The sequence below is a fragment of the Nelumbo nucifera genome, chromosome 3 (genome assembly GCF_055504915.1).
Source record: "Nelumbo nucifera cultivar China Antique chromosome 3, China Antique-T2T, whole genome shotgun sequence".
Taxonomy (NCBI): Eukaryota; Viridiplantae; Streptophyta; class Magnoliopsida; order Proteales; family Nelumbonaceae; genus Nelumbo; species Nelumbo nucifera.
In genome coordinates, this window is record NC_142651.1 from 28,627,414 (window position 1) to 28,646,493 (window position 19,080).

At 35.9% G+C, this 19,080-nt stretch overlaps 1 protein-coding gene across 3 annotated transcripts in view; it reads right to left on the bottom strand.

Annotated features, from left to right (window-relative positions):
• LOC104606193 (zinc ion binding protein) overlaps positions 1-19,080 on the bottom strand; it is a 32,726-nt gene that overhangs the window by 3,013 nt on the left and 10,633 nt on the right. Inside the window, exons 1-6 of one of the 3 annotated variants that reach the window (XM_010271321.2) lie at positions 12,168-12,739; positions 11,941-12,076; positions 6,417-6,688; positions 5,685-6,336; positions 5,384-5,583; positions 1-245 (exon numbers count right to left, since the gene is read on the bottom strand). In XM_010271321.2, coding sequence (XP_010269623.1) covers positions 1-245; positions 5,384-5,583; positions 5,685-6,336; positions 6,417-6,688 — 1,369 coding nt within the window. In that variant the 5' untranslated portion in view covers positions 11,941-12,076; positions 12,168-12,739. Of the gene's footprint in view, positions 246-5,383; positions 5,584-5,684; positions 6,337-6,416; positions 6,689-11,940; positions 12,077-12,167; positions 12,740-19,080 lie in introns of those variants that run through there. The other 2 variants (XM_088900503.1, XM_088900502.1) reach the window with 2 other exon arrangements.

Sequence of the window (19,080 nt, forward strand, 5' to 3'; positions counted from 1 at the left end):
CAATCCGTGGAAACCAGATTGCCCTGAAGTAATCCAAGAAATCTAAGCAGTCCAAAAAATCTCCCATGAAATCCTCGAATAAATCCACATTGCCATTTCCTTTGCAGATTGCATACACTGCCTCTCCAAGTCGTCTTGATATCTCCGCACGCATTTGAATATCCAAACATTTCTTTACCAGGTTTTTATGCCATGCATGACGGACCCGCCAAAAGCATATTAAAACAGAGCACTGGAACACTTCCCTGGAAACGTGTAAAGACAAATTTATCAACCAATTCACAAAAGAAAACACCATTTAAAGAATGAACAACCTGATAGCCCAGGTTATATTTTCCATATTCGGGTCCAGTGTAGCTAAAGTATCACTTAGGTGTCCACTAGGTGACCATCTAGTCTAGGTGTATTGGAGGCTAATAGCATACATACATACATATTGGCATAAATGTTTATAACCTTTTCTATCAGTAATATTTTGTAACCTGCAGTATTTATTCTTTCATTCCAATTTGAAATAAAAGGGTTAAACCCCTATTTCTGTTATAGGAAAAGAAATTTTGAAAAACATAGGGGCTGAACCCCTATTTCTGTTATAGGAAAAGAAGAAAAGATAAGGTAGAAGAAGAAGAAGGAATTAGTATATAAAAACACAAAATTAGTAAAGAAAAAGAAGAAAATGTATTACTTGGACAACATTTTATTTCTTTCTTACTTATTGGTTCAGGTTGAAGTCTTTGAGGGTTCAATACAGCATTTAGCAATGTTTGTGTTGATTAAATCCTAACAAATAAGAAAATAACAAAAAGAAATTAGAATATAAACACACAAAATGAATATTTTAGTTTAAAAATGTTTATTTTATAATTATAAGCTCAAAAAATTAAGAATATAAAAGTTTGTTATAACACGCTATAGAAAACTGCTTGGCGATTAAGCAAGGTGAGACTCCAAGGGCACCTTGTTGCCTAGTCACCCGCCTAGGCATCACCTTGACAACTATGGTTTTGGTTATTTCGGTTTCAGTTCATTTTCATTTTTAAAATATGGTTTTCTAAAATTTTGGTTTCTTCAGTTCGGTTTTTAACCAAATAAACCGAATGCTCACCCCTACTTCTAGCCACAAGGAGGTGTAAGCCTTCTCAATCCTGAGGCATATACTTCATGCAAAAAAAATTTGAGGCTTAAGATTTATGGCTCAGAGGCATCCACACTTCCAGAATATGCCTGAGAGCATTTTGAATGCACCTTAAAAGGTGTAAGAAAATTGACACCCGAGTGACACTTTAACTACAATGAACAACCTGTTTGTTCAGAAGATGAACAAAGTTGTCACACTCAATTCCATTCAATTACATACATGCATACACAGTCACAATGAAGATTGTTGGAGTTTTAAAGATGCCTTCCATAAGCAGTAGCCATTAGGTGCAGGGGCTGTTTTTTAAAAGTAAAAAAAAAAATCATATAATAAAAGAAAGTACAAGTTAAGAATTACCCAAGAGGAGAAAGGAAAAACAGCTACAAAAGCAACCCAGCCGTCCTTCACCCAACCCAATTCCCTTAAAACTATGCTGATGACAAAAACCAAATCTACAACTAAATAAAATAGCTCCCAACAAAAATCAGCAATAAAACACCTCCAACCTCATAAACCAGACTTTTGCTGTCAAAAAATTCCATAAACACCTTACAAGATTGCCTTCCCTTCCCTGGCTCACCTCCTAACAGAAACCCCCAAACAATCTTTTGGGTCTTTGGATATTACCAATCTTTTGGACAACTTCTAAATACTCAAGTTTAGTCAAGGAGAAGATTATAACAAAGCTATGCTTCAAGACCCTTGGACTATAGCAAACTAATATTTATCTCCAGGTAAATGGAGCCCATTTGAGGCAGCCAAGGGAGTAATTAATAAATGGCAGCATGAGTCCATATAACTGAGCTGCCAATAGAATATTATGATTATGAAGTCTTACCGATCATTGGTAGTAATCTGTTTTGATTGGTTAAGATTGATGAAGTTACTATAAGAGCATTCAACGCAAGTTTATACATTTCTATATCGAAATGGATCTTCAAAAACCTTTAAGAGCAAGAAGCGAAGTAGATGGTAATTGATATGGTCTAGTTTATGAGTGTGGCAAGTCGGTCATAAGAAGCAGGAATATCCTCAAGTTTTTTCAGCACCATCACAACACAATAGCTAATGAGCATTTCCAGGGAAAGCTCAGTTCTTGGATACAAGTTCCACCTAGGATAAAACAAAGAAGATCTTCCTCCAACAATAGTTCAGATAAAAACATACTGAGACACAAGTGCAAACTGGCACCAAACTCAAACAAGTGTTAGTCAATAAGCAAGATCAGGGCTTGAGATTTCATTTTCTTCAAGATGGTGTTGCAGAAGATAACCATGTGATGATGCCACTCAATTTAATTAAGTCAAATGTTCAGGAGCCCAACTCAAAAAGAGAGTTGGTGCCATCCAAAATCAACAACAAAGCAGTACAGGAGCATCCATGTTAGATAATGAGAGGATTCAGAGGATCAACAACAAAGCAGAAGATCCATGTTAGAGCTGAGATCTTTGCAGTTATGGAAGGAGTCCAAAAAGCTAAGGAGTTGAACATCAGGAAACTCTTAATTGAAGGGGATTCAGAGGTGGTGATAGGGTGGCTGCTTAAAGATCACAATGGCTTATGGAAGTACAATAATGAGAGGAGGAAATTCAAGTGGCTGGTGCGGGAGATGGAGGTTAAGATACGTTGGGTTAAAAGATCGGCTAATTCCCTAGCTGACGGTTTAGCTAAACAAGGGGCAGAAAGGGATTCACTTTTTTGGGCCAAGCTGTAACTTTAGTGTGTTTTCTTTCTTTTCTCTTTCTTTTTTCCTTTTCTTGAGATTCTTTGTTGCTCTTGGAAGATAAGCGTGTTTGTCTTCCTTTTGTAAATCTTATCAATAGTAGGAAGAGAACAAATCTCTTAAGCACTCAGACCATTACCATACCATCATCTCAACTAAAAGATGGCAGCCAGTTACTTCAGATGTTTGCTACAAGAGCTAGTAGGTCTATCATTTGTGACTATTGAGGTGTCGATGATTACAGGGGAAGCGATGAAGGGGTGCAAGAGAGAATTGAAGTTCCTTTTTAACAGGATTAGGTGAATGATTGTATAGGGGTGTCAGAGGGGGAAAGGGTTCAGGATTAGGTGAATGAGGTGGTTTCCACAAATCTAAGTTAACAGGAGAGGGAGTTTTCAGTGGGGCAGGAGAGAGAAGGGGGTTGTTTATCGAGAGAGATTGAAGAACAAGTCACAAATGAAAGAGACAGTGTAGAGGCAGGAGAAAAGCTTCGGGGTCTATAGAAGGAAGAGAAGTAGAACAAGAAAAGAAGAGACAGGATAAGGTTTTGTTTATAAATTCGAAGGAGGTGGAAGAATTAACTAACAAAAAGAAGGAGAAGACAGGTTTTTCAGAAGAATGAAGAGAAACTATAGAACGAAACCATTGAAAGAGACTTAAGATGGTGAGGAGTCCTTTGGAAATCAAAGGGGAGATGTGATTTGAGATGAAACGCATGAAGTACAAGGAAGCTTATATTTGGAGTTCTTAGTTAACAGGGAAGTGGAGATGAGCAAAATTCTGGGTTTAAGGTTTTTGGGAGGAGAGGAGTTTGCTTGGAAGGTTTTCAGGGAACTAGAAGAAAAGAAACGAACAAAGCACGAGGAGCAGAGAAATAACCTTAAAGATTCTGTTGCGGCTGACTTTCCTGCTGAAGATGGAGGTGTTCAGGCTGGTTTAGTCTTCTTGAAGGGGCAGAGAATGGTATTAGTGAAGGTGATGAGGTGGCAGTGGATATTTTTTTGAGAAAAATGAGGCTTTGGAGTTAGACAGGATCATTGATATGCCGATTGTTTCTGAGACTCCTGCAAAGATTCCTAATGCTGTAAGAAAATTCAAGAGTCAGAACAACCATTGTACAGTGCAGGTGTCTAAAGTTTCTGCTAAATTGAGAATGGAAGAGAGGGAGAATTATGTAGTGGACAGCAAGAGCAGCAACAGTATATGTTATTTGGGAAGAAAGAAATCAAAGGATTTGCAAAAAGAGGAGTAGATCCAATGAAGATATTGTGGACAGTATAAAAAATAAAGATTGCTCATTGGGTAAAAACAATGTAAGCATTCAAGGGGGTAGCGGTGGATGACTTAACAAGGGCTTGGAAAGAAGTAGCAAACTCTTCCACAATAAAAGAAAAAAATAGTGATGGAGTGGAAGGCTCCTCCAAATAATAGAGTGAAGTTGAACAAGCAATCTAGGCTCTATAGGTATGCAAGGGACAAGGTGGTGGCATTGTATTCAGGACCATTGGAGTAGGGGACTCCTTAGAAGCTGAAGTGATGGAATTGTTACAAGGAATGACGATAGATAAACAACTCGGATTTCAGTATGTGGAGCTGGAGGGTGATTCAAAAATGGTACTCTCTTGGATGAACAGCAACCTAGGAGCTTGGATTTACAGGAAAAACATTAAGAGGAATTGGAAGTATTGCAAAGGAACTGGGGGCCACTTTTAGATGGGTCAAGAGAACAGTAAATGGAATGGCTGATTCATTGGCTAAGCAAGGGATGTTTAGAGAGGATTTTTTTTCTGAGCAGAGCTCTAATTGGATCACATAAAATTGTAATGGATGGATGGGTAAAAATACTGCAGCCTTAATTTGTATTTTTTTAATCTAATTAATGAATTTCCTTGTTGCCAATCAAAAAAAGAAAAAAAAAAACTGATGACGCTTAGTCGACCAAATCTAATTTTATTTTATTCTTTTGAGAGAAGGTAAAGTATAGATGCATTAATATGAATAAAAAGCACAGCAAGATGATGTACTCAGGGACCAAAAAAACCTGTCCCCTCTGACCTTGACCCTCCACCTTGCTTTACAAAAAGATTGCCATGTATCCCTTAAACAACGTACAAAGAGCCTGCTCTGCCTAGACATTGCCTACCTCAATTACAAATGCTTGGTCTCCACTATACCTGCCATTCTCATTGATCAATACTATCACAGCAATAAGAAACCTCTTGACATAGAACAAAGGCCATAGTACTTGGATATCGCTAAAATCTTTACTGCAAACCTATTTTGAAATTCTCGATATTGTATAGAATAGTCTCACTTCTTAAATGGTTAATATCATAAAACTCAAGTATTTTTAGTGATATATACATTAATTTATATTTGGCAAACACGATAAGAAATCCAATTCATCCAAAGGACAATCTAAGTCAGTAAGCATGTGTGCCACATGTTCAGAAAGAAGACCAAAAGAATAACCCAAGAGATTTTGGACCATTTCTTTTCAGAGCCAAGGCTGAAAGACATACCTGATAGTAAGGACATCAGCTGCAGGATCATCAACTATGAAACCAGCCAGCTTCCATGTAGGATCCTTTGAATGCACTCTATTGTAAAGAGCTCTAATCCACTTATGTGCATCCCCACTTGCAAATCTTGGTGCTACAATCCAGGCAACAGGGATGGCCTTGTTGTCTGAGTCAAAGACGAGGAGACTATGAACAGGATACTGGACAAGTGGTAGCATCTGTTAGCTTCAAAAGCATTTTGAATTTTCATTAACTTGAGAAATTACAACTGACAGGACTAGAATATGTAAACCAAACAGACCTTCAACTTGTTTGTTCCAAACCTTGAATCAGATGCCACAAGACTACGATTTCCAAACCGGATCATTTGTTGCAACTGCCACTCTGTTTGAATGCCCAGGACAAAGGGGTCTGTATCAGAAAAGTCCTCATAAAAGAAGACATGACTTTGATGGCTCTCAACCCACATAGCAATGCTAACCATATCATCTTCATCCAGTTCATACGTGGAGCGCCGGATACTCCTCTCCAGTCTCCTCACATACCTGTGTGTGAGTAGGTCATCACGATTACATGGACCCCCTTGTCTCTCTACTGATTCATTGTGTCTCTGCATTATTGTTTCCACAGAGACTCCAACATATAGTAGAGATAAGACCCGGAGACGAAGATCATCTGAGATGTAAGGTGCAAACATGGCCCGTGTTCCTACAGCTTTCTTATCCTGCGGTCCATGACAGGGTAGTCCTTTCTTGTCTACATGCTTATCTTGATTATATATGATAAGTGCAACTGATGGTTCCGCAATTAAGCGCTTCACAATGAAATGACAGGTGCACCCTCTCTTTGTGTTTGGCCGGCCGGCAGATTTCTTTTTCGGGATGTAAGTGCTTCTGCTTGGCCGAACAATGCCACCTTTCCGGTGATCGTCTGGGCCAAAAGAGCACCAGTACCTATACATTCAACCAAACAGCTTATATGATATAATTGAAGGGTCTAATAGCAGTAAGTCAGAACAAAGAGTGAAACTTACAGAATATATTCAAGGATGCCATCAACCTTTGGCTTGTAAGGCATCTCTGGAGGCCTTCTCCTTCTTGCTTCAACATGAAATCTGGTGGGACATTCTTTATTTGAAGATTCCCCCCTCACAAAATCGTCCACTCTAGCAAAGGGGATAAGAGCAACTCTATCAATGTTGTCACGCCAACCTTCCACCTTAGACCACACAATATCAGCAGAAGAAAATTCTAAAGTTGGAGGACTCTGCACTGGGAGAGACAGAATCTCATCCCATCTGGCCATCTGCAATGGATGCAACAGAAATTATACATGAACATAAATTGGATTTCAACATTTCATAACTCTGACATAACCATTTTTGTTAACTAACGAATCTCAACTTTTTTGAAGAGAAAAGGAAAAGGACCAAATATATCACATCTTCCAATGTATTAATTTAATGTTGGTACTAGCTATCTGGGGTCTTGGGAGGGTGGACTGAATACAGATCTTTGAACACAAAGTGGCTGCTCAAAGACTCAAATCCACATTATCATGCTTGTCAGCCCATGGATTTACCATTTCACAAAGCAATAGCCCCTAATACCATTATATATCTCCCACTGTATAAGAATCTTAATTATTTCCCTAATAAAAACCTAAGCATTTTCGTTAACTAACAATTTCATAACTCTGACATAATCGTTGTCGTTAACTAATGAATCTCAACTTTTTTGAAGAAAAATAAAGGAAAAGAACCAAATATATCACGTCTTCCAATGTATTGAAGATCAATTTAATGTTGGTACTATCTATCTGGGATCTTGGGAGGGTAGACTGGATACAGATCTTTGACACACAAAGTGGCTGCTCACATACTCAAACCCACATTCTCATGCTTGTCAGACTATGAACTTACCACTACACAAAGCAATGGCCCCTTAATTACCAATATATATCTCCCATTGTATAAAAAACTTAATTATTTCTCTAATAAAAACCTAAGCAAACAATATGTAATAGATGTAGTATCATCTTTGCACTGGTAAATGTATTGGTTCATAATATAACTTAAGCAAGCAATGGCCCCTTAATTACCATTATATATTTCCCACTGTATAAGAATCTTAACTATTTCCCTAACAAAAACCTAAAGCAAACAAGATGTAATAGATGTAGTATCATCTTTGTATTAGTAACTATATTGGTTGATAATATAACTTAAGCAGGCTATGTAACATTCGCATCGTACTTTGCATTGGCTCAAAAGACCCAAGTATGCTCAAACCCAAAAAAAATAGCAACTTGTAAATGTATTATCTAGGCTGTCTGATTCCTGATTTTCTTACCATATAAACTCAAGAGCTTTTCAATTGCGAAGTATATGTCTTATGCGCAAGAGGCAAAAGGAATATGTGAGACACTTGTTTATTCACTATTAATGGGAAGAATTCATTTGGACATTTTTCTTCTCTAAAATTGGGTCCAACTAAGCCAGTGGAGATATTTTCTTTGCAGCCACGATGCCACACGGTTGAGATGTTTCTAATTGGGAGTTCACATCAGCGCCCCATGATGCCACATAGCACATCTCAACCGTGTATTAGAAACATCTCCTAAGGACAAGTATGGAAGATGTTCCCAATACATGACGGGGATGTGCTGTGGAGCGGGCAAGGTTCAAAGTATCGACACGTATCGGCCCGTATCAGCCGATACATATCGTTCCGGGACCCCTCCGATACGCCCCTACAGTGGGTGTATCGGGGGTATGACCGGTTCAGGGTGTGGAGGAATCCTAAACCGACCCCCCTGAACTAGTTGCGAAAAAAAACACACACTAAAAAGTTGTGTATCGAGCGTATCGATATTTTGAACCTTGGGGGCGGCCCCTTGTGGGGCAGAAATGTGAATTCCAGTGGATGGTGCACATCGGGCGCTGATGTGATCTCCCAGTGGTTCGATGAGGGCTCAACGCAAACACGAAGTTAACCAATACAAACCGAGATGCCAAATGACTAACATATCCTAAATACATCGCTTTAGTTTCAAATCTGCCCTTCATCTCAAAATTAGGGCGGGTAAGGTTTTGTCTATTTCATTGTTATCAGCTCTCTTTCTCTGTCGTCTCTTGGACTCTCTTTCGTTCCTTCGTTGCTTCTCCAGAAGAACCAGCAATAAGGTAGCCATTTCTTTTCTTTTGTTTCAATAGAAAACCAAGAAAGTTCTTATTCTTTCTTCCTATTCTCAATTTATTTCAGCTCAAATTTCTTCATGGTGACTTTTTTTTCCATCCTTCCTTTCTTTCTTTACTTTTGTTTGCATAATTCTGTGATTAAATTTGATTTGTTACTAAAAGAATATAATTCTAGATTACTTGTAGCTATTGGTTCGATCACCTAAATTGGGACTTAAGTTTTTAGTCCCCTATAACGCGTCAGTGTTTTTCTTTTTATCTCCCAAAAATGTTTTTTTCTTGGGTTTTAGGTGAAGAGAGCTCCCTATCGGATTGAAGTGGGAGGTTTGAGGTTAGCAGGCTCTGCAGGAAACTGTTTAAGTGAGTACAGAATATAGTTTGCATTAAGATGAGCTCTTTCTTCTACACAAGGGTACTGAAGGATACTTGCTTAAATGAATAGAAAGTGCGGAAAGCGAATTACAATGGAGTTTTTTTTCCTCAATAAATATAATCCGTTCACTTCGTTTGGGTTTTGAAAAGTATCTCTCATGGACAGATTCTTTGAGTGAGTGAAGCTCTGCTTTGGTACTTCTTGCTGCAGCTACAGCATTTCCAAGAGCCCTTTTGTACAAACAATTTGAATGGGTTCAATATTTATTGAATGCTTTGTAGAGTTTATATACCCAGGGTTTCTATGGGATATTCTTGGCTCGTATAGAAAAAGTTTTTAAATACCCATGCATCTTTATTCTTCCCTCCTCTCAAGAGTTGTACAAATATAATTTTCAGCCGTATAGTAGGCATCTTTTTGCTTAGGGATTAAGGCGTTGTATTTTATTAAATTATGTTCTTTTCTTTAATATCACATTAAAGCGTTTTTCATGTCTTTTTAGTTTTATTTGACGATATTTTGGCCCAAGTTTTCTTCATGGGATTCTTCCTTCTATCACCCATGTTTTTTTTTCTAGGTATGGCTATGATATCCTGCACTTCAGCTTGCATAGGAGGCAGATTTGTAGGTATGGACGTGGGTGGGTGGGTAGAGTTTGGACAAACCATGGCAATCTAAAAATTATAAATGCCAAATACAGGATGGATTGGTAGGGTTTAAATCAATGAATGATACTTGTATTAAATAGTCTTTCTACTTGTTGGATTTGCACAGTACTTGGAAAATTTTGAAAAAGCACTAGGGATACCCAATCAATATTCTAGCTTTTCAAACTAGGACTTTGGAGATAGACTAGAATGTTGGGTAGAATTAGATTATGGAAAGTTGTCAAGACTGAACAGCTACAATGGTGAGTATCCACAAATTGATGGCTAATGGCTGAGATGCTAGCCTTTCCTCTAAGACTCTAGACAAACTCCTGCTTCCCCTTAGAAAGCCATACATAGTATCCTCTCCCTTCTCTTCTCAGCTTTATTAGATATGATGCCTATTTGGGCGATTGAATTCTTTTCAGGAAGATCTGTGGGTGGAGGACGTACCTTTGAAAGAGCATTTCCATCCTTGTATTTACTTTCCTCTTATAAAAGGGAACCTGTCTTGAGCTTTTTCCCTTGTCTTCTACTTTTGGGGTTGATTGGGACTTTGATTTTAGAAGAGGTTTTCATGAGTTGGAAAAATATATATCCTAACTGGTTTTAAAAGATTCCAATCTATTTGGTAAAGAATTTTCACCAAGCAAAAGAAAACATATGTCCAAATTGAAATAGAAAATAAGAACCCAAAAGCCAAATTCAAGCACCCCATTAACTAGCTTCAATGTTAACCACAAACAATCCTGTATGCTTCTCTCTCCTTCTCTCTAAAGGTAAAAGTATTATATTAAAGAACAAAACAAAGAACCTACCCACTACAACAAGGAGTTGTGATGGGATAGAAACATTCTGTACATCTCACTGTTGTGAATTAATTACAAAATAATGAAATAATGTATCCATGTCAAAAAATCATTATTAAGGAGTTCCCTTTTAACTCCTGTGCACCCCCACCAATGAATACATTTTCCCTAAAGGATTTTAGCAAGAGATTCTTCCACGCTGGTGCTATTGTCAAAAATCCAAGCATTCCTTTTAGTCCAGATCTCTATTCATATATTTTAATTCTGGAAGGCTTAGATGATTGATAACTATCTTAAAAGAATGTTCTTGTTCCTTTATCTCCTAACACTTCAACGCTGCAAACAAATGATGCCCCATGGTACCTTTGCTTATTGGTACTTTCTAAACATGGCTGCAAAGAAAATATCTCCACTGGCATCAGTTGCTAATGTCAATCGTATATTCCACTTATCAACTGCAAAGTCTGGATACCTTTGATTGAAATCTATCCAAGCATCTCCGTCAGCTGGATGGCGAAGCATTCCATCTTTTGTCCTTCCATCCTCATGCCATGTCATACTCTGGGAAGTCTTACTTGACATTAATAGTCATTGTAATCTCGGGATGAAAGGGAAGTACCGTAACACCTTCACAGGCCTTTTCCTCTTTGAAAGGGTAGCATTCTGATCACAATCGTCTAATTCACAATTATTGTCACTCTTCCATCTCGATTCACCACACTTATCACACATGTCCTTTTCCACAGCATCACCCCAAAAAAGCATATAGCCATTTTTACATGCATCAATTTTCTCCATCTTACACCCGATATGGACTGCAAACTGAACAGATACTAAATCTAGAAGATGTTCCATCTAATAGATCATTTGGATTGAGCAAATGATTCATCCACATGGTGGCCTGATAAGGCCAACTAGACTTCTTTCCCGTTCAAACCACACATCAAACAGGTGAGCATATGCCTGTTGCATATATAATCTCTACAATAAGACATACACTGTCCTTATATGGGTAAGTATAAATTTCTTTTTTTGTAAATTCATATATAATCCCTACAATAAGAAAACTCACCAAATAGTTTGTATGATGACAAGATATGAACACGGATATAGAAAACAGGGATATGACTCCATTTTTTTTTTTTTGTTTTCTGATCAGCAACACAAAGTTGATTCATTAAAATAAGAAGTTATACAACAAGAGGTTGTGGGCAGAAACAACAGGCCTAAAAACTATCCCAATAATTTCAAAACAGTCCAAAACATGGATTGTCTCTGAATTCCTTGTTTAGCTAAACCATCGGCCAAATTGTTTGCAGATTTCCTAATCAAATTACAAAATAAAATAGAAGAAGTCGATTATTTCTTGACATAATTACTTGGGGTAACCAATCAGATACCACCTATTGAAAACAACCAAGATGAAGCAACCATTTAAGTGTCTAAGCTTTTCATGCATCATATATAATATATATAATATATTGAAGAAAGAATAGAAAACTTAGAGGAGAACATTGATTTAATTTTACCAGATTAGAGTCAGGAAGATTGTTATGATGGGTCGAAGATGTTCCAGTCAGTTCGATATAGACCTGATATTCTCTGCTAGAAAAAACCCAAGCAAACAAAAATTTCTTGATGTTTCCTCTTCCTCCCTTGAGTGACCTGCGCAGAAAAATAGCATAGTCCAGAAGATAAGAAGAAGAAGAGGAGGAGGAGGAGGAGGGAAGCATACAAATGGGAGCTCTCCAATTACCTTCATTGTTCACAGTTGAACCATAGATTAGATTCCAAAGATGAGATAAAGGGGTTAGGGTTTTTCTGTTTCAAAGAGTATGAGATGGGAAGATGAAAGGGAGATTGTAGCAGCTGGTGGCGAGTCGGCAACAATGGTGGAAATGGGGCGGATATGGTTCGGTTGAACAGGAGAAGGAAAAGGGTTTCGAGTTTCCTGTGTTAGAGCTTTTGTAAGGATTGGAACTTGAAAGAGAGATGGGAAGATGAGGGAGAAAGAGGGGAACGTGACGATGGTGGAGTGGGCAACGGCGAGTCGGCGAAAATGATAGAGCGACGACAAAATGATGGATTTTTTCCTGAGATTATGAGAATGAGAGATAATGGGAGAGCTGGCTATGAGAAATAAGAGATGATGGGAGAGCTGGCTATGAGAAATGAGAGATAATGGAAGAGCGAAGACAGAGTGATCGGAAATCGGCGATGAGAAATAGCTTTAGTGGTGGTCTGCCTCGCTAGTTGGTAGAGTAGCTTCAACGCTGCCTGACTTCGGTGATGTTGAGGAAGAAAGTTTTAGGGTATCGAACAAGGGTAGGAAAGTTCGATATTAAAATAAAAATTAAAAATGATTTTTTTTTATTTTTAATATACATACACATATATATATATATATATTAATATTACATACGGTTTATTAACCCCATCCTTATAACTGATCCCATCGGGGATAAAATTGGTCCTCCATCCTCAAGGATTCCACTCATTGTTATTCGATATTTTTTGCAATAAAAAATAATTAATTTATTTTTTAATTACTTTTAGTATTTTAATTAAGATATATGATTTTCAAAATTTTTTGATTTCTAATTAATTTTTTATGTTTTTCCATTATTATTCAATATTTTTTTATTGGCACGCCCTATTGGATTGGGTTTGGGTTTGGGTCGGGTTGGAATCGAAACCGACTCAATAAGAAATTTTAAGGACCTAGAACTGAATCCGGTTTGACATGGTTTGTAATTTTTAGAACTATAACTGAACCGACTAATTCTCGGGACAATTGGGTCTGACCCGATTATAATAAACCTATTATATATATATATGATGTTGATGAAGAAAGTTAGGGTATTGATCAATCGATGAGAAGGGAGGGAAAGTTCAATATTAAAGTTAAAATTAAAAGTGATCAATCGGGGATAAAATTTATCCTCCATCCCCAATACCCTACGGGAATGGGTTCCCCACTCATTGTTATTCAGTATTTTTTGTAATAAAATATAATTAATTTATTTTTTATTATTTTTACTATTTTAATTAAGCTTTAGGTTTTTCAAAATTTGTGGATTTTTAATTATTTTTTTATATTTTTTCATTATTGTTCAATAATTTTTGCATATGAGTATTTTTCAATAATTTTTTATTAGCACGCCTTACTAGATCATGATTAGAGGGTCCAAGTTAGGGATGCCAATGGGTTGGATCTAGGTTGGGTCCAGTTGGAATTGAAATCGACTTGAGAACTCTGCCCATATTTATCGCAGCCATGCATGGAGAACATCTCATCCTCTACATAGTGTTATGCAAGGGGAGATGTTCCCAATTCACAGGGGATAGTGTATTGTGTGTAGGCGTGGATAGGAGATCCGGAGTCAAATTGAACACTCACCCCAAATGAACAAACTAATTAATTAATTAATGATTACCAATAAAATAAAAAATATAATATAATAGAAAATATTTAACATTTAATTAATTAATAATTGTTAATGGGGTTGCTTTACCTACTATTTTTCATTTTTTTTACAACCAACCAATTAAATATAGATATTTTCCACCTATTTATTTACCTATCATTACTATAATTAATGTATAAGTATTTCAATTATAATTAATTATAATATGGATATATTTAAAATTTTTAATAATCAAAATAATTTTAGTTAAAATGAGAGTATACTTAATATTTGAATATAAATTTCTAATAATAATGAATAAACTAATAAAAATAAATAATTAATTATTTCAAAAACATTAGTTATACTTATAAAACATTAGTTATATTTATTTACCTTTGACGTCGTTAAAAGTGGAATGTTTTACGACGTTTCGTTTAAACATCGTGAAACTAACATCGCCAAAACCCTGTTTTTTTGTAGTGCTCTCATGCACCACAAAGCCCCACAAAGAAAGAGAAATAGAAAATGGGGATATATTGCGAGTGATGATTGATAATTAAAACTAAGATCTTGACACCATTTAAGGCTACTCTATTTTTAACCTAAAAGCGAGGCAAAATATTTAAGCTGAAATATTTGGAGTTATATCAATCCTTTTACAACGAAAATAAAATTCATGCCATTTACATCAAAAGAAACAAGGAGTATACAAAAATAAAAAATCTGTAACTGTTCTATTAATAACTGAAATATTTTAGTTAGAAAAGGATTTAGGAACGTTTTCCATGTTCAATATTAAGGATATTACTAGTTGGGACCCATGTGATGTACAACCTTTTTGTATTTTTAATTTTTTTTTTTTTTTGTAAATCTTGTTTTTATATTGTTAACTTTGGTTTAATGCCATGTGTGTTTTTATGTTAACAAACTCACTATGAGTAATTAATGCCATTTAGGTGGTGTTTGATAACACTTCAAACATCTGAAGTCTGAAATATATGTTTTTTTAGACACAATGCTTATTTGGTGTTGCATTATCTGAATTTTTTTTTTAGATCTGAAATTTTAAGATTCAGGCCCGTCGCTTAACGTGTTCAGACGCATTTCAGATGTGGCCTAAAATAAAAAATATACCCCGTTCTCTTTCTCTCTCTTTCTCTCTCTCTCTCTCTCTCTCTTCCCACCACCACCTCTACAACTTGCAATGACAGCAAATTTCTCTCTCTCTCTCTCCCCTGTCTTCACGCCACCACTGTTGCAACTTGCAGTGGCGGCCGTTCCCGCCAATGCCATTGATTAGATTGGACCTTGGGGTATAAGTCATTTAAAGCATATTGACCATATAACATGTTAGAATGAACTTAAACTTAATATAAAGAGAAATGGTCAAAGACTATCAAAAATCAAATTCAGTAGAGGCCCAAGAAACAACACCAGAAAAATGAGGATGATTGGACATCCCCAAGCAAGGCAATAGGGAAATCACCCTTGGAAACCCAGGATTGGGCTTGGACCTTAAGGAGTCATCTCCAAACAAATGGGGAGGCATCCTCTAGGCAATTACTTTGTTTTTTTAAAATAGGGTAAAAAAACCAAGGGAGGTATTTGTACATTTTCTTAAAACCTTGGGGGAAGAGGTTTTGGTTAGGATCAAAACTTAGGGGATGTTTGTAGGATTGCCAAAAAACTCAAGGGAAGATTCTATAATTTACCCTTTAAAATATTGTAATTCGTATTTATTGCTTTGTTTTAAATGGTCTAAAAAGCATTTAATGTTTCTGACCTTATTTCAAATGATTATACTAAGGTCATTTCTATAAAAGCTCAAGTTAAACCAAAGATATTAAGAGGTTCAAATTTTAAAAAACAAATAAGAGGAAGATAAGAAGGAAAATTTTGAGATAAAATCTTTGAAGCCCTAGTTGTTGGATTTGATTTGAATCTTTGAGCTGTATTGATACATCTATTCAGTGGGGTTTTGATTGTTCTTCTTGTAAACATCCTCTGAAAAAAGTTGTGAAGATTACAAAGGGCTAAAGAGCTCTTGGAGTGTGCTAGCACTGCATCAAACTAGTAGGAGTATAAGACTACTTCAGGGGACTGAAATAGTGGTCTAAGATGTTGGCACTGTATCCACCAACTGTTGTACTTGTTGACTGTTACAGTGGATTAAAATTATCAAGCAGATTTTCTTGAAATAGTCGAACTTCTATTAATATGGTGTACTCTTTTTCTCTTTACTCTCTATTCATTATCAGTTTGTTGCACTTATATTCTCTTTACTAAACCAATTCTAAATTGCAGGCACCTATTCAAACTATCATTCTACAATCAAAAGTCACAGTTTAACGAGACAGAATCAGACCCCCACAAGACTGTCCCCCACAACGTTCCACAGCACATTCTTGATGTGTATTGGGAACATCTCCCAATGATGACATCATCATTCCTGGTATTATCATCGGAGATGTTCTTAATACATGGCGGGAATGTGATGTGGGACGTTGTGGGGGGATGATTTGAACTCCAGTTTAACACATATTTTGACACTTCAAATTTATTGTATCCATAGTTGATGTAGTTATAGCATCTATATTTTACAAAGAAAATAACAACCATAAGAGATGATTTATAAATAACATACGGGGAAGATGGTCTCATAAAATGATACAATGATAGTTAGGGGCTTAGAAAATATTTAAACACGCATATGATGGTCATATGAGAATATTTTTTGAAGTCAACTAATAGAATACAAACAGTAGGAGTATAGTGTTGGAATCTTATAAAAGTATAGGGTAGTTCCTTATAGGAAATGAAAGCTTGGGGACCTAAGTGTCACTACTCCGGGAGTACAGGGTAGGTCTATGGTTTACCCTATTTTGTATTACATAACACATAATATGGGGACTCATGGTATGTGTGTGTGAGAGAGAGAGAGATAGAGATACCGGAAAAAAATGTATAAACAATCAACCAATGTCATACAAGTGGTAACCAATAAAGTGGCTCACCAAAATTCGTAGTGTGTTTTGATTGTTTAAAGCTCTTTTGATGTTTATACCTTCTTGGCATGATGGACTTGCCAATATATATGGGATGATCATGGGTTGGTCCCAAGTTGAGCTTTGACAATGTATTAACGTTGTTTAAGGCTGCCGAGGCCCAACTTAACCTTAGGGCTATCAATGGGTTGGGTTCGATCCAAGCCCATGGACCCAAATCGATTGGATTGGTTCTGGTTTTTCAAAACGAGGCATTACAAAATACATCTTACAAATCCTTCCCACCCCAAGAAAACTTTGGCTATCTATCTTGGACAGTCTTATGTTGTCTACAATTTTATCCACCTCACACATTAGTTCATGCAATCATGGCTCAAGCATTATTACTATTATATGGAGTTCATATGGACTGACGTGTCTTACAGAAGAGCCTTGAAGACACAGTACAAGGCTGTTGAATGCGAACAACTAAAATTTTTTCTTCACATAAACAACTAGAAAATGTGCACATGACAGTTTTAGATGATAATGATGATGATGATAAAAATGATAATTGGTGGTAGATTCGTTATCCACACTGGCTGTGCATGGCAATTTTAACATGTAGTTGAACCTAATAGTCAGATTGATTGACCTATCACACAAACAGGTTCCTAAGACTTTTTTTTTTTTTGATCAATAACACTTTCATTAACTCATCAACAGGTTCCTAAGACATTCAATTTAAATAACTTTGTTGCAAAAAAAAAATGTTAGCTTGGTCAACAACCCAGTGAGCTGAATTAATTCCCTTTCTAATTTCTTGTTTTTTATTCATTTTCATCATTAATTACAACAAATCTTATTTATTAAACATATTTTTGTTTTGATAAATATATAATATTAGAGTTATGCCTAATTTTTTCTATAAAAGTTTTATATTTTTTGTAACAATTTTCATTTCTAACTATTTTCTCTCACATTTTCATTTTTAATTGTGACATCATGAACCAACCCATTTAACCTGGATGATTAAACCATTGACACGGCACTTGGACGAAAAAATTGTTCTCATTCCAATAAATTCTAATTTTTTATTTCATCTTCATAGTTAATAAAAATAATTCTTATTTGTCACACTTATTTTCTCTAATGTGATGAATATATAATATCATAAATAGTCAAATTTTTTCTACAAATTTTATCTTTTATTTGTTTCTTAAATTTTTAATATGGTTAAACCACCGATTTTCTAGCTAACTAGATGGAAAAACAATTCCATTTTTTCTATATGTTATTTAAATTTTTAAGTTTTGTGTTCCATTTATTTTATTTATAAAAAATTATTATTTATCACATTTTTGTTTATTACAATAATATATAATATTAAGGGTGTAAAAAGATTGGGCTTTTTACAAAGAAAAAGAATGAAGTTTAATTAATTGACAAAATCGGTCGCAATTTGAAAAAAAAAAATTCAAATCAGAGAGTGCAAAATGTAAAGCTTTTTTCTGGACAAAGTTGCCCTTTTTTTCTCCTTTTCTTTTGTGCACTAAAAAATTGGTGTTCACCAATCTGTCATCGAAGATTTCTGGATCATGCATCATCACCATCACCGGGAACCAAAACTTAAAATCACCCTCCACTGATTTTAATTATCCTTTATTTGCTTTTCTGACATTTCATGATTTCTGCTATAAAAGTTGAATTTTTGCATTGCCTAAGATTTTAATCTTCTCCACTACCTTATCTTTCTAGCTTCTTTCATTATTTTTCATATAAAGTCTGGATTTGTGGGCCTCCTGAAGGAACTTGAGAGACATTGAAGCTGTTCTATAGATTAAAGGACTCATTTCTTGCCCTCAAATCGCAAAACCAAGAGAGGCTCACCGCCGGGTCGTAAAATCAGTGAAACCTATGTACAAATTCTGATTGAGAAGTATTAATGGATTATACAAAACCAATGCAAGCTCTATTTTAGTGGAAGATAAAAAGGGAGAACCTGAAATGATAATTGAGAAGAATTATATAAGAATACAAATAAAATAAAATCATCTAGAGTCTTTTCAATTTTGGCAGGTATAGTAGCAAGGTGTCAACCAGCTGGTTGGTAAGGTGTCTTGCTGGTCGTAGTGGATACTTGGGATCAAATCCCACCTGCACCTGGGTTAGGGGATGGCTAACTCCGCCATTGTGTAGCCCTTCAAAAGATATATAAAAAAAAAAACTTTGGTATTGGTTCTGATGTGGCATCACTTTTTCAAGGAAATGACAT